The sequence below is a fragment of the Dipteris shenzhenensis genome, chromosome 18 (assembly GCF_047967505.1).
Source record: "Dipteris shenzhenensis isolate YYH24624 ecotype China chromosome 18, Dip_SZ_1.0, whole genome shotgun sequence".
Lineage (NCBI taxonomy): Eukaryota > Viridiplantae > Streptophyta > Polypodiopsida > Gleicheniales > Dipteridaceae > Dipteris > Dipteris shenzhenensis.
The window spans coordinates 456,772-480,367 of NC_141613.1; the positions used below are offsets into that span (position 1 = coordinate 456,772).

Sequence of the window (23,596 nt, forward strand, 5' to 3'; positions counted from 1 at the left end):
AACGAGCCCATTACAAGTAAAACAATGGACAACTAGGCACCAAAAGCCTTGAATCACTGAGAAACGAACCCAAAAGACTTGAATCACCAAAAGCCATCCAAGCATCGGAACGAACACAGAGAAAAAGCAATGGAAAGCTAAGCACCCACAACCCCAAATCGCTGTAGGGAGGCAACCCGAGCATGGTTTGATTGTGCGGAAAGCAGAGATTGATAGGATTCAATGAAATGAAGCTGGAGGAGAAAGAGAAGCCTTTTGATAAGAAGCAGGGTGATCGAAGGAGAGGAGCTGCACTAGAGACGCTAGAACCTTTGAAGCCAAACCAAAAATTTGAAGTTTTTGAGATTTTAAGGCCACCCAAACCTCCACACCCACATAAGAGACTAGCCACTGTTCGGAATATTCCCAAAGCAACGATCCAAAATCTAGACCAAAAGCTTTGTTGACAATGAAGAAAGAAGACGCAATTACTGCGAGGCAATTATAGTAGAGATCTAAGGACACTACTAGTCGAAATGAGTGTAGATGGAGATTCCTAATGAGCGCATGGGGATAAGAGGTGTGAAGCGAAGTGGTCATGGGACCAAGTGAAGGCATGGGGGGAGGAAGTTGGAAACAAGCATAGAATGGACAATTTGGATGAAGAAATCGAGGCAAGGGTTGGAAGAGGTAGAGAAGGTGGCGGAGAAGTTCTCAATGTATACCTCACATTAACCTAGAAGAACTCATGTAAACAAGAAACTTATGAGAGTAGCAAAGAGAACCAAGAAAAAGGACCGTACCTTCTCAAAACCCTTCGTGGATGTGTGGATTGCTCTCTTGCATTGCTCCCAATCTCAACAAGATGAACACTCCACAACTCCCAATTTGAGCATGATCTCCAATCTCAACAAGATGATCACTTTGAAATCTGAACACAATCTCCAATCTCAACAAGATGACACTTTGATGGAGCATTGAAATATTTTTATAGGTATGTTGTAAAAAGCAAATAGAAGCTTTAAAAGTCCTAAAAGGCAAAAGCAGAACTACCCATCCAAAAATAGAGCTTAAGAATTTCAAAAATTCCCTCAACAATTTGAATAATGGGGCCCAACTCAATCCTCAAGGCCAGTGCTACTAACAATAAACACATATGTAACGCTCATTATAGTAAAACCATAAACCCATTGAGCTTACCATAGTACATAACACAATTATTATAATTTGGACATAATTTGTAGTAGACTATCCGCTCATCTCCAATCTCAACAAGATGATATTTTGATGGAGTGCTGAAATTTTTTTATAGGCATGTTGGAAAATGCACACAGAAGCTTTAAAAGTGTCCTAAAAGCCAAAAGCAGAACATACCCATCCAAAAGTAAAGCTTTAAGAATTTCAAAAATTCCCTCAAAATTTTGAATAATCACAAGACTTGGCCCCAACTCAATCCTTAAGCACTGTCTCTTGGAGAGAGAGTGCTAATAACAACAAGCATATATGTAAGAGACCAATTATAGTAAAAACAATAAACCCATTGAGCTTACAATAGTACATAACACAATTATTATAATTTAGCCATAATTTGTAATACACTATCATCTCCTGAGACCTCTTAATCTTATACCCCAAACATCAAATGGCTATCAATATCCTAAACCTAAATCTTCCACTGTATTGATCGTGGCTGTGGAAAGTAATTTCACAAAATTGGCTTATCAACTGAGGCTGTAAGATCTAGATTGATGGCTTTGTCCACCTCTGTTTTTCCTTGGAACATATCACCGTTTTTTTTACAGAGAAGGAATATATCACCATTAGAGTTGATATAAGATCAGTGATAAGGTTAGTAAGGTCAAGTCCATGATATTTATATCCACACTTCATACCGCTAATTGCCTTGCTTATGTAAAAATGCAACTAGCTCAACTTACTTGCTTTTACAAAATTGGGAATAGGGCGAGGCGACAATATGCTCTGTATTAGAAAACCCCTAACTACTACTGGTAGAGGATTCGCTTATTTTCGGAACTCCTCACAATAAACAAATTCCCATTCAGTCTCAATTGAAACAGAATTCGGTTATCCTTCGCCTGTCGCCTCGTCTTTCCAAGACATCATCTTGATGTGCCAAATTTAAATTGACACAAAATGACTGGGAAGCTTCGTGTACTATATCTACTGCAAATTTTAGCGTCTTGCTGCTTCGTTCCTGGTATGGCCTTGGTCTTTGGAAGCGATCATCTTGCTGAACTACTTCAAAATTGATACAAACTGCTTGGGAGCTTCGTGTCTCTGCTGCAATTCATAGCGTCGTGCTGATTTGCTCCTTGTGTGTCCTAGCATTGGTCCACATGACACTGTAAAAGTTTTGCCTATGCTAGTACTTCTTTCTACGGTTGACGAGTGAGTTACTACTTTTATTCGAGTGTAAGCCCACAAGGCTCAGCAATTATGAAAAGGATAGGTGGACAGAATGAGAGACAAAAAGACTTCCAAAGCGGAATAGTTAGCTGCACCTCTCTGTAGTTGAGTTTTATCACATAGTTTCGGAAGACCCTAATGTTCAGACATCATCGATGAACCCAAAATATATCGCAGTAAATTTGTCTAGGAAACAAGTACAAGTTGGGTAATCATGTTTACACTGATCGAATTCGAAAGAAAATCATCGGACTACGAGGAAGTCAATACCCGAACCATTATCCTTGCTGAGTGGTTAAGCCCATGCACAGCCTAGTGTGAGCACTCCAGCATTACCTGGCATGCACGCACACGAGAGTGCATGAATACGGTCGTTGAAGGTCTAACGCTGAATTCATCTTCACCACAGGGCAAGGAGCATATATCTTGTGGTGCGTTCTTGACTTCCTCCCGCTTGCACATTTTCGCCATGTAGGAATAAACGCCATTTAAGATCAGCCTCCTTTCACAATAAATCTAATTTTGTAGATATTGTGAGACAGCAGCGGATTATTAGTGTTATCCACACCGTGCTCAATGTGAGCCTTGAGAGAACGTGAGAGTGGTTCATTCTCATTCGTTACAGGTGATCCCAGTGTTTTGCACTCCGACAAAATAGCCATTTTCCGCAACGAGAAAACAGATTTATCTTAAAGACTTAAGAACGCAAACAACCGATTGAATCAGCCATCCCAACGTTGTAGGGCTGTCTTGATGTGCTGCAGAGTACTGATGATGATTTTACTGACTGTGTTGACAGATTCCATGTTGAGTTTCCCTGATGAAGGAACGTGGCTCACTGCTATTTGAAACGACACCGTTAACAGCGAACTACCTGCCGAGCTGGGGTTGTCCATGCCGATGCTTTCACCTAGCAACAACCCTGTCGGACGATTCTCTGGGCCACTGGGGACTATGACAAAGCCCGATGGAAGTAAAAGCACGTCTGAGGGATCTTCACCTTGAATTACCCTTGTTAGAGTCGAGAAATCTACAGGCATATAGACTACAAGGGACGAAGAATCGTCAGTACAACTCTCTTGGAGGATAACAACGTTGCTTTGACTGGGATTTGACCCCTGCAAAAGCACGAATAGGGCGTCAAATAGGTTTCCGCATAGATGCTGAAATATAGAACACTAAGGGTTGGGAAAACTCACATTTACACGAAGCAGGCAGACGTTGTTGCCAGGATGTTGGCCTTTGGCAATGTGGCTCATCTCCTGAGTCGCACCGTTGGCAAGCACATCCCACTGCGATCCATATAAAAAACGGATTACCGGCGAATCGTATTAGCAACTTTTGCATTTGAGTGGCAGAACAATAAGTGTAGCAACTACGCAACCTAAGTATCTGGGATTGAGTATCACTTGTATGGTATATGGCATAGCTGCAGCTATATGTGCCCACCTGTGCCCGGAATTGCTCGTTTCTCAGGAAGTCAAAAACTCGCTGGCGGGGGAAGGGAAGCCACGAGGACGTAGCTGCGCAGAGAAGTACACCATCGCCAGGGTTGTCGCGAGTCATGACACGGACATCCTCTGATCCGCTGCCATTATTGTCGGGTAGACTAACCCAAGAGCTGCTAGAGGAAGCGCTGACGTTGGAACAATAACGATTCATCATCTTCTGAGCTAGACGAAGCATGCAACGACGACCTTCGATGGTATTGACGACTGTAACAACAGGATACGCAAGCACAAGGAAAAGGCATGAGGCCGAAGCAACGAGTGTACTACAGTTTTACTGTGTAAACCCTACTGCTCCATGTCTTCGTGAATGGTGGTGCAGGCCAATTCTCTGAATTACCTCCGAGGTCCCGAGCTGGTATGTTGGTGGCCAGAAGGCTCGCCACGCTTTCACAGTAACGCTGAAGAGTGCACAGCCAGCGCTTTGCACCAAAAGCCATGCCACTGCTGACAAGCGGACGGTACATGCGATTGACGCTACTGTGATCGGCTTCGACGTGCTCCAGCCAGGTGACCTACACTATTCGGGACGGGGTGAGCGGTGAAATGGTGCTCAATTAAAGCAAGGAAGGAAGGTAGGTATGAACAGAGAGAGAAGCGTTGGAGGACCTGAGAGTAACCATTAGGCATGTCTTGGACGACACAGCCGGAAGGACGTCTACGGCACTGAAGAAGGCAAGGGGGAGGGTTATCTCGCAAGCAGTCGATGGAGACGTCAACGACGACCCAAATCTTATCGGCGGCGTGTTTGCAATATCGAAGAAAATACATCTCCCTCGTGTGGACGAGAGGAGAGAGCACCTGGAGCTCCGCGTACATCTACAGGTCAAACAGAGTTGAGAACTATTTAGCGATGATAGTAGTAGTAATTTAGCAATTCAATAAAAAAGATGCGGCGGGCGGATAGCATATATACAAATATAGAACGGATCATAGAAATGTACCAGCTGCAGAGCGCCGTCGAGCGAGGCACCCACCATGCCTGGGGAAAGCACTTCCACGGTGAGGGCCTTGGAGATGATGCTAGGAAACATTTGCATCCATTTGCTCTGCCAAAGCAAGCAAGCAAGCAATATTATTATTAATTATTAATAATACCGCCTTGCACCATTTTAATGGCTATATAGTAAGTAGCAAGTTAGCTTAGCTACCCACCCCATCCATCAGCGCATCCAACAGAGTAAAGCTGTTCATGATTACTAGACCCGTTTCCAAGCTGGCCTCCGTGGCCAGCCCCGGCGGCCTTGGCCCTATCCCTCCCGGGAATTGCTTAAAATATTCTTGGCATTGCAGGTCCCCAGCCTTGCTCCATAGCGGCTCCTCCATTTGCACCATCTGTAACACCTCCTCCAGCGCCGTCACCGCCAAATCCACCACCGCTCCCTTTTCCATCTCCGATATCCCTCCCGGCCTCAGCGCAATCTCTAGCAACGTAGGCCCTTCCTGTTGCGCTGCCACTGCCAGCGGCGGCGGCTGCTGTTGATGTTGAAGATAATCTCCCTCTGCAGAAACCATGCTCATCGCCGTAGTTGTAGTCGATACTAGCGGCCCTGCCCCGCCCACCGCCAATTCCAGCGACGATCTGGTCATGGCGCTCCCACCTCCCCCTAGTAACGGCAACGGCCTTCCGAAATATCTCGTCGCCACCGAGGTCACTCGTTCTAGCTGCGTTAAAGATAGTACCCATATAGACCACCATCATCAGCACAGTGTCACTCATAATCAAACCAATAAACAACTCTATGTTCATGATTCAAGTCCGACCTCCTCTCTCAGCCGAGAGTTCTCCACGCGCAGATGCTGTTCGTCGAAGGTCATATCACCGAGCGCAGAAGGCCCACCGCAGGTCGGGCAAGAGGCGTTCTTTATAGCTTCTCGTATGGTTAAATTCTCCGTTCTCAATCTCTCGTTCTCCGCACGAAGGTGGGAGTTGTCTGATCGCTCCTGTTGGGCCTGATCGTCGCCAGAATGATAGTAGTAAGACTGCATTTTGCGATATGGTCATACAAATACCGCTCAAAATCTTCGATCAAAGAACTAACCTTCATCTGAGTGCGTCGGTTCTGAAACCAAAACTTGACTTGCCGAGTATTTAATCCCAAAGCCTCGCTGAGCTCCTGCCGCTGCTTTTCATCAGGGTGAGCACATTCCTTGAAAAATCTACACATCAGCAACATTAGACTTCAGTTAGTCCCCAAGACAAGACAACCAGCAGCACTGAAAAGACGATGCCAGACCAGCCTATGTCTGTCAAGTTAAGTGACCTCCATGCAATCCGACAAGCAACAAAGCAGGTCAGATAAATTATCTCACGATTCCAACTGCTGAATTTGGCTGGGAGTATGACGATGATAACGCTTCTTTCTGGACGGTTGCTCCTGATCCTGGTCTTCTCCAGAACCTCCTTCCATGTTATCCTTACCAGACTTATTCTCATTCTCTTCTAGCTTGATGTGTTCGAAGCTTTCATCCTGAGAAAACGCTCGCTTTCCGTCTGGCTTACTTGGCTGCATCAATCACAGCTAATAAATAAAAGCCTTAGATACAGTCGACGTATTAACTCAATGAAGTACATGAGACTCCTTGCGGTAAGAAGCCAAAAACCTAGGTAGAGGTTTGGCTTTCCGTCCATGAACTTCCTTGAAACCCAACCGCATAGATAAGATGTCAACGAAATGAGAATCATAAGTCTATTACAGCTTCTTGAAGCCCTATTACATTCTTCTTGGCGCCCAGACAGCATATACTAAAGTACAACCATGTGCTTACAGGATCGAAGCTCAAGGCTTCTGGTGAGTAGAGATATCCCGGTGATCCGTTGGCCGACGACCGGGGCGCAAGCGCTGTTTTGCTCACCAACGTGCTAGGCATCATCAGAGTCCGTGTCTGTCTAGTCACGTCGTTGTAGTCGTATGCACTACAGACTTCCAGCATCGTTTCATTTCCTACAAAACCAACAAAATCTCATTACGAAGGCAGAGGATGCCTGGCCAAACATTTAGAAGAGAGATTTCGTAAAGGGCAATTCTTGAAGCATGGATACCCTACCTCCGGGGGCAAGAACCCTAGGTACCAGGATCAACCGCAAGGAAGCAAATCGACTCGTTGCCCGTACGCGCGTTTCTGATATCATACATCACTGCCTTTCACAATTGCTTTTGCGTGTTTGGCAAATTCTGATCAGTCCCTCTCTCTCGCTCGCCTAGCCGAAACCCCCTCTTTCAAACGATTTTCACTCAGCAGCACCTCTCCTAATGAAGCGCCAATTCCAGATTTCGGATAACGGGGAGCGTCTCCTAGAAAGAATGTTTTCACACGGACATATGCTTCACTTTGCAGTGCACGAGACCTCAGATGCAGAAACAAGCAGAAACAAAGCGTGTGAGAAAACGAAACAACAGGAGAAGACAAACAAGAGATCCACAAGCTGTTTATGAGAGCCCTTGTCTTGGTGGATCGAGTAGAAGCGGTAGCAAATTGCAAATCCGCTGGTTTCCCGGGGGATCAATGAAACTAGCAAGGCTTAAAGGGAAGTAGGCAAGAGCAACCGTGCTGCACCTGGAGAAGCGGGTTGACTCCGACGGACTCTTCAATCCGGATTCCGGATGTGAGACGATGACGCAAAGGTAGCAGGAAAATTAAGTTGAGCTACAGGTTCCTTGGGTTGTTGGAGCTCGGTACACGTCCTGGAAGACATGCAACAACAGGAAGACGGGCTATCTGTAACCTGTCGTATCGCATTAAAAGAGTTGCGACGATCCTGTGGTCGATATGGTGTGTGAGAGACAGTAATAAACCGCAAATCACTGGCTGCCTTCTAGTGCGAAAACATTACTACGATGGCATTTTAAATTACCTTGCAGAAGATTCCAGGGTTCTTGTGCCCAACCATAACATGAACTTGGAACTTGGAAGAAAGGAAGGGTTAAGCATTTGGACTGTAGAGGGTCCCCCCTCTTTAATGGCACTTCCATACACGAGACCCAGATCGAGTTTTGATAGCGTTCTACGCTACTTAATCTCTGCCAAGATCTTCAATGCCGTCTTCAATGCGCCTCTCTTCGGTTCAGCGGCAAATGTCAGGAAATTGGGCCTCAACACGTGGAGAGATGATATGTGGTACTATTCTCCAAGATATGGGAATTAATACGGTGAGGCTGTTTTAAACTGCAGCCATGCGGTGGATCACTCGGTAGTCGACTATGGGCTTTTAAAGTTCAAACTCCCCTAAAGAGCCCGATAATTCTCGCTTGCCCAATCCAATCAAATCCAATTCATAGAAAACGCACACGGCGAGTGACGAGTCAATCAAGATTTGCAACGTACAATTCCTAGCCTCAAGGAAACTCCTCTTTGCTCCGAAAAGCTGCTCACAAAGGGCCTGTTTCCACGAAGCGAAGGCAGAGGTCCAATGGCCAGTTGGGCAGTGAAAACATGACCTCAGCACATCTGTCCAGGCCACATGCTCAATGACACTCTATCCGCAACTGCGTTGCTAGTTTTGCTCCACTCGAACTTGCAACAGCAATTTCTTGTTGCCTCCTCCGCAACAAAAGCTTCAGCCTCCGATCCTGCTCCATATTCATCAACCACTGCAAAGGATGCGGCTTTGACCGATCCACCGATTGATGCTCAAGCCACTGTTAAGTAGGCAGAATCACCTCAATCCACACACCCTGTGGCAATTGCTGTTGCCAACGTTCTTCTTGTGTAGCTGGTCGCTGCATCACTATAGGCTTAAAGAGGGAGGATTAGGTAACCTAGGAAATGAGGTGTGCTTATTATAAAACTTTTCCAAAAACTGATCTGCTTCATTCCACCAAGGATGCAGGGATTTAAAAAGTGCGTTTTTTTAAATAAAAATACGTACTTTTCGATTAAAGATCGCAACCTAATGCCCTAAACGTTTAAAAAAACATGGTTCTTTACACCAGCTATCGACCAGAAGAATAAGGCGTGGTTACTCCTCTTACCACACGGTATCATAACGTGAATACCACGCAGTATTTATCCATACCAAGCTATATCATTTACTGCACATGGTCCCTCATCTACACCACTCAGTTTTTTTTAGGGCACCATGAGACACCATCAGTAACTGACTTGTACTGCATGGTAGATGTCAAATCGGCACGTGTGACACCTTGGATCATCTGATTGGGAAGGATAAGAAATCATGTACATTGACATACCGCATGGTATAGAACGGTACCACTCTATGTTTATGAGAAATCCTATAAAAGGACCACGCTCGTGCCACTACTGCCCTGCCAAACCTATTGCTTTCCACCACAGTTGTCTCCCAAGCCTTTTGGTGAGACTCTAGAGCTTTTAGAGTTGGTCAATTGGGCTAGGTGATGACCCGCCTTGGTCGATCGAATTCACCTCGCCTTACTGACTGCCAATAGGCTGTTTGAGAGAGGGAAAGAGAGGGATTGAGAGAGAGAGAGAGAGAGAGAGAGAGAGAGAGAGAGAGAGGAAAGAGAGGGAGGGAGAGTAAAAGAGAGAGATGAAAGAGAGGGAGAGTAAAAGGGAGAGAGGAAAATAGAGAGAGGGAGAGTAAAAGAGAGAGAGCAAAATAGAGAGAGGGAGAGTAAAAGAGAGAGGGAGAGATGTCCGTTTATGTGTCAATCAGGCCAAGAGATGATCCGCTTCGGCCGATTGGATTCGCCTTGCCTCGATTAATGTATGTAATAAAGATCGAAGCTAGGTGATAGCTCGCATCTACCAGTTGGTTCCCCCCGCTTCGTTCTTCTTATGTATCATATCTATTTATATACATAGGTGTCAGTAGAGCCGAGTTTTATCCGGATGATGGGCGCTTTTGCCGGTTGGTTCCTCCCAATAAAACTCTTCCCAACTAGATGTGTGATTGGCAAAGCTGATCTGGATCATCTTGGTTATGTCATGCTGTTATATGTTTTCTGTTCTTGCTTCCACTAGCTAATAGATTGACACTCAATAGTGACTTTATGGAACTTGCTCTATAATAGTAGAAAATCGTGTAGTGATTGTTATAGTAGTAGAGTATGTTGCGAGATCACGAATAACTTGACGTAATATACCATTACCTAGAAAAGTTAGTAGTTTATTTATAAGGATTGGAAGTTATTCAGAAACATTAATGATGTTGCATGTTGCATGTTGCTTTTGAGTGGAATTTAGTTTACACTAGCATTGCAATTTTGCATGTGTATTTTGGATGTTCTTTATTTTGAAGTTTGAGCACTTACAAAACAATTGTTTGCACGGTCAGATGTTAAAGTGATACTTGATCAATTTATCCCTCGAGTGTTTGGAGATCCAGTAGGACAATGGGAATTATACAAGAAGGTGAGCAATGTAGCCTTGCCTATCAATGGAGAGGTTGCACTCTAGATGACTGAATGGAAGGCATCGCAGATATCTAAATTTAGAAAAAACCAGAAGGGGAAAGGGTCCATCAGAAAGGCAATAGCCAGTGCCCTGGTCCATATGACCAAGATGGCTAGTGGTCCAGAAGCAAATGTCGACCTAGGCCAAACTAAAGAGAGAGCACAGATAGAACTATGTACCGCATTTGTTGACATGTGCTCCCACACAGTACACTTTCCATTGCAAGCATTGACCTTGCACGAAACGATGGGCAAGGGAGAAAAAGGGAAGGTATTCAGGATATAGGTTGTGGGTGTCCCAGGTCTTAGGCCAACATCATGGTATGCTGGCAAGAGGAGTAATAGAGACGATGCCCATGCTCATCTGGCACTAAAGAATGAGCTAGAGATGACAATTCTCCATAGAGCTGTCTGTCGAGTATTGGGGTACTCACAAACCCAAGAGCTCTTGCTCATCACTCCATTTTTAAATGGTGGAAGTGTGCACGATATGTTGTCCCACAGCAATGCGGGACATATGTGAGATGGGTTAAGGCCACACATCCCAGAGAAGAACCTTGCTTTGAGAACCTCGCTTTGGACTGAAAATCTCCACTCACCAGGTTGCGAGCAAGGTTATTTTGTCATCATGGATTGTCCATTGTTGCTTCTATTGCCAATGGTTTGAAAGCAGTTCACGAACAAAGATATGCACACACCGATCTGCAAGCAACCAACTACGTGCTGGACTTCACAATGGATGACATGTTTGTCCGAGTTGGGATTATTGATTGGGGAAGAAGCCTCATTGGACTGAAAGTCGATATCCGCAAGACTTGGCTTTTTCTCCTCCTAGGGCATTTCCATGGTTAGCACCGAAATTATATGCCAGTAAAACTACATGAGCAAATCCCAAGGGCGCATGGGCACCGGAGTCAGATTACTTTGCCATTGGATTAGGGAAGTTGCCAACTTTCTCATAGATGCTACAAACGCTCTTAGTGACAACTCCGTGAAGGGTGACGTTACAATCAAGCTCTTGGTTGATTGTGGGAATGTGCTATGCAAGATTGATCCAAAGGAGCGACCTTCCATGGGAGCAATTTTAACAAAACTGCATAGTTTCAATGTAAACGAAGATGTTACAATGTGACCCATTGAGGAAATGAATTCATGTTGTTGAATATAAGCTACATCTTTTTGAGATTGACCCATATGATCACATTATGATTGCCAAAGTTGTAATGTCTTTGAAAAATTTATGTGGGTTTAAAAATGTAACAATTTGTCAGAGTTTGCCCTTTTTATTTGTACAATTTAATCAATCGTGGTCAATCCACAATCCTGTTAATTGGATAAATTATTATATGGTGTGGTTGGCATGAGCATGTTATAATTAAATGTTTCAATAACAAGTCGCTCACTCGATTTCACATGCTTGTCAGATCTTCTCTTGCTCCCTCAGCCACCATGGCATCTGCATAGCAATGATTAGCACAAGCTGAATACACATCTTAGGATCTAAACGTGAGGGGAAAGCAAGCCATGAAGCACATAATGGACATGGCTAATGCTACCCTCCTATCGACATGAAGAGATGAGGTGCGTGCAATTGCTAATGCAAGCGTCTTTCATGATCCGAACGGTTGGAAATACAACAGCATCAATGCAGTGGTCTCCAACGACAACATTGCAGTGGTATGGGATTACGTCGATGCCACACATGGACAGTGGCCCATCAAGAATTGTCGCCACCCCACTATGAGGGAGAATGCATAACACACTATTCAAAATTTTTGGACTTGTGTAAAGTCCAATTTGAGAAATGGACTAAAAAACAGTCCAAAATTTTTGAATATACTAGTAATGTTGTTTTTTGAACTAGATTTGAAAACTCAAAACAAAAGATTTGGTGATTAAGTACTAAGGACATCAATGCATGACCAAATCTCTTACAAAGGTGGTCTACATAAACATCTTTATAACTTCTTATGAATTGAGCTACTGTCACCTAAGAACATCAATAGATGACCAATTCTCTTAGAAAGGTGGTGTAAATAAACACCTTTATGTATAAGTGGGGTGCACACATCTTTATGACCATTTCTTTTAGAAAGGTGGTGTACATAAGCACCTTAGAAAGGTAGTGTACATAAATCCTTTTATGTGTAAGTGGTATACATATACACCTCACTTGGTATTAAAAAACATCCTTAACTATAAAAATACATTGACATAAAGTTTAAAGTACAACATTAAGTATAAAATGGACCTCATAAACAATCTTTATACACAATAATGAGTGTAAAGAAATAAAAAAAGTAGTTAACTTTTTATTAGATATTCGCTTTACATAGAAGTTCAAAACTTGAAAAGTTCAAAAGTTGTGATTACAAAGCCGTCAGCCATCATGTTCCTCAGTACCAATGTCCTCAATGCCAGGCCCTTGACTACGAGGGTCCTAACTAATAGGCTACTCTAAGACAGTACCATGTCCTCAATGTGCCCTTGACTACTAGGGTTCTGACTAATAGGCTACTCTAAGACTGGAGTCTCAGTAGTAAGGTCCTCAGTAGTTTGCTCTTCAGTTTCAAACACTTGACTAGTAGGCTGCTCTAGAGTCTCATGACCAAGTTCTTGGTGAATAGGGTTCTAGCTACTAGGTTCCTGATTAGTAGGCTGCTCTGGGGTTTGTAAGGTCATGGTTGAAGAACCATCTGTGCCTCTTGGTAACTCCTCCTGGTCATGCTTTGCCTCGTCCATACCGTCTTTGGGTAAGGCTTCCTTGCTTGATCCACTTGCATGTCCTTCACCCAAGATCAAGGGTGCCTTGCTCACTTTTAATTTCAAGGGAAGTGCTTTCACCTCTTTAGCCTTACCTTTTCCTACGACGTGCTATACTACTACTTCTTACTATCTCGGGTCTTCCTGTATGATGAGTGGAACCTCCTTGACTCTAGTTGACAATTGATCACCCTTATTCTCTGTGTGGATTTCTTCTCGACGTAAGCCATCAGATGTAGAGCTTTCATCCTCATCATTACCTGAGCTAGAATCATCACCCTCATACTCACTACCCTCGTCTTCGACATTTTCCTTACTACCCTCTTCTTTGACATTTTCCTCTTCAAAGAAGGTAGTGCAACTGTAATATGTGTCAAAGAACTCAATCTGATGGGGGGTATCAATGACATTTTCATTTCTACCTTGGCATAGCAATTTCTCAGCAGCAAAACCCATTCGATACAATGCTACTTTCCACCCATCATTCAGTAAATTCTTTGTCATCTCTAGTATCACATCAAGATCCATCGGCTTTCTATAATCCACCATTGCTGCATCAAGCTTAACCTTATTGTCCTCAAAGTAATGAAGCTCGAGAGTCCTTAAATGAATTTTGATTAGATTGCCACCACCCCTGGATAAGAAGCACATCAAGAAAGGCTGCAAGACTTGAATGGCAGTGCCTTCCAAGACAGTCATATGATTGCATAGGACTATACCATGGTATACTTTTGAAAGTAAATACCCAAATGCAGATGTCAAACTTGCATACAAGGCATCCCTTTGTGATTCTGTCACAAACACGACCAACGTTGATCTTTTCTTATCTGCACTAGGACCTTCTATGATAAACTACACAAGTTCATCTATTCGTGACACTGCAAGGTCTTGCAATTCATCTATGAAAAATACACATGGCTTCTCCCAAGCATGACCGCTCATTGTTATGAAATGCTCTATATTAATGCCATTGATGTGTGCAAAATTTGTATCATTCTCTGATAGCAAGATATCATAGGAGAAGCTGAATGGAGAACCATCATCTAAACCACCAATTGCTCTACCTTGAGCAGTGGACTGCAAGGCCTTTTTCTTAATGTCCATATATTATGTCTCAACAACCTTTGGCATTTTAGCTCTTAGATCCTTTGTTGGTGTGGCATCTGCATCCATTGAAGCCAACCACTTTCTAGCCCATGTCTTATCAAGGAGTTGACCTAGGCTAAGTGCTTTCTTCTTATCCACATCAATTGACTTGCCAGCTAACTCATCATCAGATTTCAATAAAAACAATAGTGTCGAGAGAGCAGCCTCACTTTGAATCATTCGGGTGACCACTTCATCCAAGTTGCTATGCTTGCTCTTCTTTCCAAAGAAGCAGTCACTGCTTAGGATCTTCTTGCATACTTCTTATGTTATTGCATCTAAAACAAACCTTAATGCTCTCCACCAAACAATAGACATCGGTTTCATTAGTTCTTTCCTTTGAGTTGTAGTGTGCTTTGATGTCTCAAAGGATATCTTACCTGTTTCATATGCTTGGCAAACATCCATCATGCTCTGAAACACTGAGTCCTCGTGGAAGACAATGCAAGTAACATCCCTGTATCTTGCAATGGCGGTGTTTAGATCCTTTGCCTCAACCTTATTACTTGGTATACCTTGCGTATTGCTTACAACACCATTCAAGCATCTATAGAACCGAGCCCTCTTTGCCATGTACTCAGATGTTGGTCTCATGCCCTTCACTGTTTGTGGCTTTCCACAGCCCACCCATAATTCCCTTGCCTTTATCAGGATCTCAAAAAGAGAAGAGCTTTTTTTCAACCTAAATGGAGCAGAATTCAGCCTTTCTAATTCTAGAATGTACCTTGATCATCGTTAAATATGCATACATGGCAAATGACTCGTTGAAACTTTTCCATCGACTCAATCTGTGGCAAGTTTCCTTTTCTTCCCTCATCAAGGGCGATCCTGCAAGCTTCACAAAAGTGTTGTCCATCAATGGGCCCAAACTTGCATCTTTCCAAGAATCTATTCTTTGCTAGCATGTATCTCTTCTCGATGTCAGTCCCATATCGGCTTTGGTACAAAGCCTCTCGATGAACAAAGTCACTCCTTCTAAAGTTCTCAAAAGCATCAAGAAAGTCCATGCGCTTTTAAAATGTGATATCAGGCAATGTAGGATCATCTTCTTGAAGTCTCTTAAATGCCATAGGACGAAGAGTGATATAAGTGGCAACTGGAGTTCTTGTTTTCCTCGTATCTTCATTCAATTTGCGTGCAAATGTCTTATCTAGCTTTCTTTGATTTGTGAACAACGAAGCTAGGTCAATAAGCATTGTGGCCATGCTGAATTGTGAAAATCCCTAAATATACCCCTCATCCTCTGGAGAAGGTAAGTCTGCCATACTTATAGAAAAGTTTGCGAGACTTGTATCTTCTTCTTGCGGATCCTCTTGATCATCACTATCCAATTTTTTGCCTGGTTTTAAATAACCTACATTATCTGCATGTGGGGTAGGAGTTATTTTGGCTCTCTTTCTGGGAATAGCTGTGAAACTTAAATCTACTCCACAATCACTCCTTCTTGTTTCTGTAGTTGAGCAGTCGATGGTGCAGGTACAGTTGGAGATACTATAGTTTCTGCCGTAGATATTGTAGTTACTCTTGTCGGAGATACCGTAGTTATCGCCACAAATATTGGCGGTACAACTTGAGGGCTACATGTTATAGATGGTGTACTTACAGCTGCTGCTGAAGGTACAACACCATTGCTTGGAAATGCATCCCACATTTTCTTCAATGCTTCCAAGGCACTAAGTAATGCTTGGGATCCCTCAATTGAATCTGGTAAGGGCTTTAAGAAGTGCTTGTGCATAACTCGTAACTTGTAGACCACATCGTCATTCTTCCCTTTACACATAACTTCTATCAAATTGTTTTCTTTAATGTTGATGGTTGAGACCATGCCACCATTTCTTACTACCTCTGGAGAATATTTCGTGCTTGACACTTTCTTGGCAGTGATCACTAAAAAATACTTTAATTTGCGCTCCATAAAATAGCAAGCATATTCAAGATAATTGAAAGACACCTTGGAACCAAAACTCGAAGCCATAGTTTTCTGTAAAGCAATCAAAAATAAAAATGAGAATTACAATGATTTTCAAACTCAAAATACTAAAAAAGTTGCTAAGTAAATATTTAAATATTAAAAATTAAAAATTAATTGAAATTTCAAAAGTTCAAATACATTTTTAAAAATATATTTTTATATTTCTAGATACTCTTTTTTTATCTAATATTTTTTTACATAAATAATTTAATCCAAAATATTTTATAAACATAGATAAAAGAATTTAATTTAATTTTTTTAAAATTTTATTTGCTATTTTTAAATTTAATTAAAATTTTCTATTTTTTATAAATTTGATTGATTGATTTATTTTTAAATTTTTTTAAAATTAAATTTATTTTATTTTTTTGTCTTTTTTTTTTTCTTTTTTTTTTGAAGCCCCAAAGGGTTCCCACTTAAGGGAGGGTTAATCCCCTCCCCAGGCTAACTCGTGGGCCAGCCTATTACGCATGCAATAGGATCAGGGGGGTTAATTCCCCCCTCCTCTCCTCTGCCTCCCTCCTCGCCCTCGCCTCCTCTCCTCCGCCTTGCACCTCATGCCTCTCGCCTCTCCTGCGTCTCCCACCTCCCTCCTCTCCTCCGCTTCCCTGCCTCCCCCTCTACCTCTCCTCCGCCTACCCGCTCCCCGTCTCCCAGCATCCAAAAAAAAAAAGACGGAGCACCTCTCTACTCCCCACCTCCCCACCCCTCCCAAAAAAAAAGACGTATCGAAGGGGAAGGGGAGGGAAGGAGAGGAGGGAGAGGATTCATTGTCGGAGGGGGGAAGCGGGAGAAGAGGGGAGGGGGAAGCGGGAGGAGAGGGGAAGGGAGCGGAGGGAGGAAGGGAGGAGAGGGGAAGGGAGGGAAGGTGGGAAGCGGGAGGAGAGGGGAGGGGAGGGAGGAGAGGGGAAGGGAGGGGAAGGAGGAAGTGGGAGGAGGGAGGGGGGAGGGGAGGGGGGAAGCGGAGGAGAGGGGAAGGGAGGGGAGAGAGGAAGCAAGAGGAGAGGGGATGGGAAGCAGGAGGAGAGGGGAAGGGAGGGCAGGGAGGAGAGGGGATGGGAAGCAGGAGGAGAGGGGAAGGGAGGGGAGGGAGGAGAGGGGAAGAAAGGGAGGAAGGGGAGGGAGTACCTGGGTGGGGAGGTGGTGGAGCAGCTCGAGGAAAGTTGTGAGAGAGAATGAGAAGTAGAGTTTTATAGGAAATGGGTAACTTTAAGGTCAAGTTAGCTTTTTTTAGTTTTAAAGGTTTTTTTAGTTCTTTTAAGTTTACTATAAGTAGAACGTTTTTCATTCTCTCTTTCATTCAAAGTTCCTTCTTTCATACTCCAGGCTTCTCTTCTCTCATTAACCCCTGTTGCAGGATTTTCACAATTTTCAAAATATTGCAAGAGGTGAGTTCATTTCCAACCTATTGTACACGCAAGAACTAAGAATCAAGTTTTTGTAAATTTGATTTTTTTTTTCAAATCCAATTCTTTTCTCAAAAACCCGTTGCGTACGTAACAACTTCAAAAAACCATCTTTTGCATTAAATGTTTTTTCCCATAAATTTTCCTCTTTACCTCAAACTCTCACAACCTATTGTCACAAATTTCTCTCAAACTCAAACTCTCCCAGCCGATTGGGCACGTAATAATTTTAAAAAAATATATATTAGAAAACAATCTATTACAAATTTCTCTCTCAACCTCAAAACCACTCAAACCTCTCTACCTATTGCGTACGCAACAACTTCAAAACAAAATTTAACCACATAAATCTCTCCAAAAACTCTTCTCACGACACTTTATTAATATGAGAAATCCATTTATAATATTTTTACTCCATAATATAATAAAATTTTATTAACTAATATTAAAATATAATTTTGTTGAAAATATATATTATTAATCTATAAATTAATATAAAAATATATATAAATACATTAACTAAAAAAATATAACATGAAAATATTTTTGAAAGGGAGGTCTTCTAGCATATGTGCTTTATATAATACTTATTCTTCAAACAATGAAGAATTAGTGAATGTTTTTGTAAAGTAGTTCTTAATATGAAAAATCTCTATAATATTCTTATATTAACTAGATATTAAATTTTAGTTTTAATAAAAAGATACATTATTAACTTAACTAATATAAATATAATATAATTATTGTATATATTTAAATAAATATATAAATTATTAATATTAAATATTAATAACATTTAAAATTATGTATATTATATACCAATTACCTTTAAATTTTAAAAAGGTAGTCAATCAAAGAATTGAATTGATTTTAAAAAATAAGAAAATATTAAATTTCACACACGTACTTTTAGCATGTATGCTTTTCTTCCATGTGTATAATACTAGCTAGTCGAAGAATGAAGAATTAGATAATGTATTTGTAAGGTAGGTATTTAAAACCATAGAATTTGGAAGAGGTTTAGCATACTTGCTTATCTTTGTTACAGTATGTAATACTTTGCAAAAGCCTTAAACTTTGTTTAAGGCTTTGCACAAAACTACAGTATCATTGAATCCATATCATTTTTCTACTTTGGCAACCACCAGATATCCATGGTATGAATCCATGATATGGAATACATAGTTCTTTTGAATATTTCTTATCACATACTTCTTTATTTCTTCTTATACACCATGCAGCATGAATATAAGCAAATATGAATCGGTGTGCTTTTAGCCAATGTGCTTATTCCTAATCAGTAGGATACTTTGACTAGGTAGACTTATAATTACTTAAAGTAAAGCCTTTGCAAAGGATCGTACCTAGTATTGGATATAAACAAAACACTTTGAAAAGCATATAACATATAGTCTATATATATCTAAACTAAATACTTTGGAATGCATATTTTATATAGTCTATATACCTTAAATCTTACACCCTAAATCTTAAATCCTAAAGTTCCCTAAATCTTAGGTTATACAAACTAAGCTCTTAAACTTATATAACAGTTCTAATCCCTGAACCCTAAGCCCTAAACCTTAAATCCTAACCCCTATAGCTTAAATTCTAAAACCTAATTTTTAGATCTTAAACCCTAGATTCTAGATTCTAAGCTCATGACCTTATATACTAAACCCTAAACCCTAAACCCTAAAACCCAAACCCTAAATCCTAAACCCTAAAATAATAATCATAAACCCTAAACCCTAAATGTTAAATCCTAAATCCTTAATCCTAAACCCTAGATCCTAAACCCTATACCCTAAATCCTAAATCCTTAGCCCTAAACCCTAAATCCTAAAACCATAATCATAAACCCGAAACCCTAAACACTAAATCTTAAATCCTAAGCCCTAAATCCTTATCCCTAAATCCTTATCCCTAGATACTAAACCCTAACCCTAATACAACCAAAATTTAATGATTTTTTTCAAGTTGTGCAATAGGTTTAATATATCCCCCAACTTGCTGCAAGTGGAATAGGTTAATGGTGCATCCAACCTATTGCAAAAATCAAGGAATTTTCTTGATTTGTGCAATAGGTTGGATATATCCCCCAACTTGATACACCATGTAGCATGAAAGTAATGATTTTTTTTAATTTGTACAATAGGTTTGATATATTCCCCAACCTAGTGTAAGTGAAATAGATTAATGGTGCACCCAACCTATTGCAAAAGTTAAGGAATTTTCTTAACTTGTGGAACAAGTTGGGATATACCCCCCAACCTATTGCTCGAGTAACAGGTTGGGGCGTACATCCAACTATATCCAACTTGTTGCACAAATCAAGAAAATTCTTGATTTGTGCAATAGGTTGGATATACCCCCCAACCTGTTACTCGAGCAACAGGTTGGGGGATATATCCAACTTGTTGCACAAAATCAAAAAAATTCATTAAATTTTGGTTGTATTTTAGGGTTAGGGTTTTGTGTTTAGGGTTTAGGGTTAAGGATTTAGGATTTAGGGTTTAGGATTTAGATTTTACGGTTTAGGGTTTAGGATTTAGGATTTAGTGTTTAGGAGTTTAGGATTTAGGGCTCGAGCAACAGGTTGGGGGATATATCTAACTTGTTGCACAAAATCAAAAAAATTCATTAAATTTTGGTTGTATTTTAGGGTTAGGGTTTTGTGTTTAGGATATAGGATTAAGGGTTTAAGATTTAGGGTTTAGGATTTAAAGTTTAGGGTTTAGGGTTTAGGATTTAGGATTTAGTGTTTAGGAGTTTAGGCTTTAGGCTTTAGGGTTTAGGGATTAAATGTTTAAAGTTTAGGATTTACGGTGGTTAAGATGTTTTGGTATTAATTGTTTAAAGTTTAGGATATAGGATTTAGGTTTAATGCCTTCTCTGCTAGTTTTAATATAAAAGTTATTAAGTAATAATAAGCTCAATGATTGTTTATTATGTCTTTTTTTGAGTTGCTCATCTATTTTTGTACATAAAATACGTATTCACCCTAACAGAGGGTTTGGATGTGGTGTTATATAAGAAGAATGAAGTGGTGGCTTTTGGACGAATTCATAGTCTTGATCCTATGAATGTGTGTCATTTCCAACGTTGTGATGAGAGAAGATGTGTAGTGATAATCACCAACGTTGTAAATCCTAAAGTACATTTAAAATATCCACATGGAGACTTTGAAACATTGGGAGATATCTTACAATGTGACATATTTGATATGCAAGTACACAGAATGCTCTAGGACTAAGATGAAATTGTTCCAAAGACATACTTTCAAGATATCAAGAAAACTTATTTTGAGGGGGAAAAAGTAGAGATGTTATCTTGATCCGGAGAAGTTTTAGCAATTGGTAACTTTAAGGGCTATGCTCAGAGTTTTCTCCGTATAGTGGAGATAATTAAGTTGACTAGTGCAGGTGTCATTCAAAATACAATGGATAGTACTTCACATCTAGACGTCGATAATACTACGTCTCATCTACAAGTTCATAGTACTTGTAAATGGGGGTTAGCTTTCTTGAAATCAAGTTTTCCCAAGACAGTTTCCTTTAATGTCATGGAAGGCACATCATAATATTATTAGAAGAAAAGGACTATAACACAAATGGGATCCAAATTGATAAGAAGCTATAGTAGTGATCAAGAGTATCATAGTGGCATGCTCACAAGTATTGAGGACATTATAGTAATAGGTGTCGATGCAGAAAAGGTTTCTTGTGTTGCAAGTGACTCAAATATACTCATTGGTATAGAAGACTTGTCTTGTGTTGCAAGTGACTCGAACAGGTTCACAGGTATAGAAGACTTGTCTTGTGTCAAACAGGCTCACTAGTATAGAAGACTTGTCCTATGTTGCAAGTGACTCGAATAGGCTCACTGGTATAGAAGACTTGTCTTGTGTTGCAAGTGACTCAAACATGCTTACTGATATAGAAGACTTGTCTTGTGTTGAGAATAATAAGATGGGACCACAAAGAAAAATACATGCAAAGATCGATGGGATAAGTGATGCAATAACAGGAATTGATGATATTAGTGAGACAATGATCATGATGTTACCACTTGAATGTAGGGCAAAGGGGGCAGAGAATCTGAGACTTGTCATGTTGTTCGTAATATTGTTGCTAGCATGCCAGAGAACATAGATAGGAGAATCTTGAGTTACGAAGGAGAAAGAGTTCAACCACAAAATTCAAGAGGCATTGGCAACAAATTGACATCAATGAATATGTCTACCAGATTACCATTTCCAAGATATTATAAGGCATCAAATAATTCTCAAGCCCACATAGCATTTGATTATGGAGATGAAGATTCAAGGGAAATGGATTCGAGGTTCGATGGTCTTATAACTGGAAAACGCAAGACACTCCCGGACCCTTGCACTTTCCAATATGTCTTTGAGGGTAATGTTTGTGCATATGAGTTCCTGAACCCATGTACTCTTTGTGGCAGATGTTATATCTCCACTTTGTGGTAGTTACGAGCATAACATAGTCTTGGGATTTTGCAAGATTTTAGCCTCATTTCTCTGGAGCCATGCTCATGTACTTTGTACGCACATACTAATAGATCAATAATGTGCAAAATTGTCAATTGCCATGTATAAAAACATTTCTCCAATCTTGAACAAATTTATTTCCCGAATATGTGTTGCATGGAGAAATCATTTCACTTATTCTTATTCTGCCAACATTCAGTAAGTGCATTAGACCTTGAAACGGAGCAACCATCCAATCGTCTTGCCCCCTCCCGACATAATTGGATGGTTATAGATGTGGTAATCTACCTAGGGACCTAGGCATGGGATGGCAAATCACCTTTGCCCACATCTCGCTCTTTCTCGAGTAAGCATCTATCTGCACTATGATCCTTTGTGACATCATGCTCTGTATGTGAAAGTCGGTATTTCACACATGCTAGTGCAGTAGTAGCTAGCACTGCTTACATGCACGTGGCGGCCTACAGGTCTTTCTCTCTCACCTTCTATTTTTTAATCTTAACCATTCGACACAATTATTTAAAGGATTTAAATGCATTCGTTCATGCTACAAGCAATCTAAAACATATGGACTCAAATAAATATGCAAGGAACCAACAATTGATTGATTAAGAACATCCATGGTCTAAATCAATGTCAAATTCCATTAGAATAGTTCCACATAGTAAATGTTCACTCATTTACATCTTCAGCTTGTACACGGGTGATTCACCTTTTTGCATTGTTAATGCCTTGCAGGATGCCAGCAACAGATTTGACACTTGGTCCCTCACATCTCTTTATTAGTTTATCTTCATCGCTAATCAAATGTTTTCTTATTCTCATGGTCGATCCTATAAAGACTTGGTTGCAGAAGTTGCACTTTCACTTTTGACGCCCAACATTGAAACAAAATCCTGTGGTTTTGCAACACTTTGGCCTCTTCCTTGAGTCTCGTTTGGTGGTTGACATTGGCCTACCCTATCTTCTCTATCTGCCATGGTTGTACATGTAAAAGATAAAAACCATCTCAATTCATTAATATGTTATCAGCAACTTAAGACAATGTCACTAACATGTAATAAAAAATGAATCTAAGTTTATTTGTGTAAATAACTTCTAATATATTAAAAAAACATTCTTTAAAAAATAATCTTTCAAATCACAATCAATAAACCATCAACTTAGAGCTACGCATTTATCCATTTTGTATCCTAGTGTGGGTAGATATCAACTGGCCTAAGCGAGCCCACCACCGACACTAGACACTTTTTGAAAGGATATTAAAACTCACAAATTAATTTGGAAGCTTTTATCCCTTTTTCCTTGTCCTTCTTTGTTTTTTTGAGACTCCAAACAGAGCTAGATTATCGGGAATGTGAATAGTATGAGGTCGGCGCAAAGTATATACAAGAAATTGCACCGCACGGTATGTTCATAATACCACTTGGTATGTGCCAAAAACCTGCATGGTACATGAAATAGACCATGCGGTGTATACATCACCCACACGATATAGGTGAACATATGCT

At 40.8% G+C, this 23,596-nt stretch overlaps 1 protein-coding gene across 4 annotated transcripts; it reads right to left on the minus strand.

Moving 5' to 3' along the window:
• Positions 1 to 2,488: 2,488 nt before the first annotated feature.
• LOC147890676 (homeobox-leucine zipper protein HDG2-like) lies at positions 2,489 to 7,608 on the minus strand. Of its 4 annotated transcripts, XM_087389411.1 has the most exons (13): positions 7,473 to 7,608; positions 6,963 to 7,037; positions 6,684 to 6,859; positions 6,228 to 6,421; positions 5,957 to 6,074; positions 5,679 to 5,867; positions 5,070 to 5,579; positions 4,859 to 4,963; positions 4,524 to 4,733; positions 4,255 to 4,429; positions 3,856 to 4,121; positions 3,606 to 3,698; positions 2,489 to 3,524 (listed from the first exon to the last, which is right to left on the minus strand). In XM_087389411.1, the coding sequence occupies exons 3-13, from the start codon at positions 6,846 to 6,848 to the stop codon at positions 3,129 to 3,131; spliced, it is 2,421 nt and encodes an 806-aa protein (XP_087245537.1). In that variant the 5' UTR covers positions 6,849 to 6,859; positions 6,963 to 7,037; positions 7,473 to 7,608; the 3' UTR covers positions 2,489 to 3,128. The 4 variants fall into 4 exon arrangements, with proteins under 4 accessions (XP_087245537.1, XP_087245538.1, XP_087245536.1 ...); XM_087389412.1 differs by lacking the exon at positions 6,963 to 7,037; XM_087389410.1 differs by having other exon boundaries at positions 6,963 to 7,608.
• Positions 7,609 to 23,596: the final 15,988 nt, after the last annotated feature.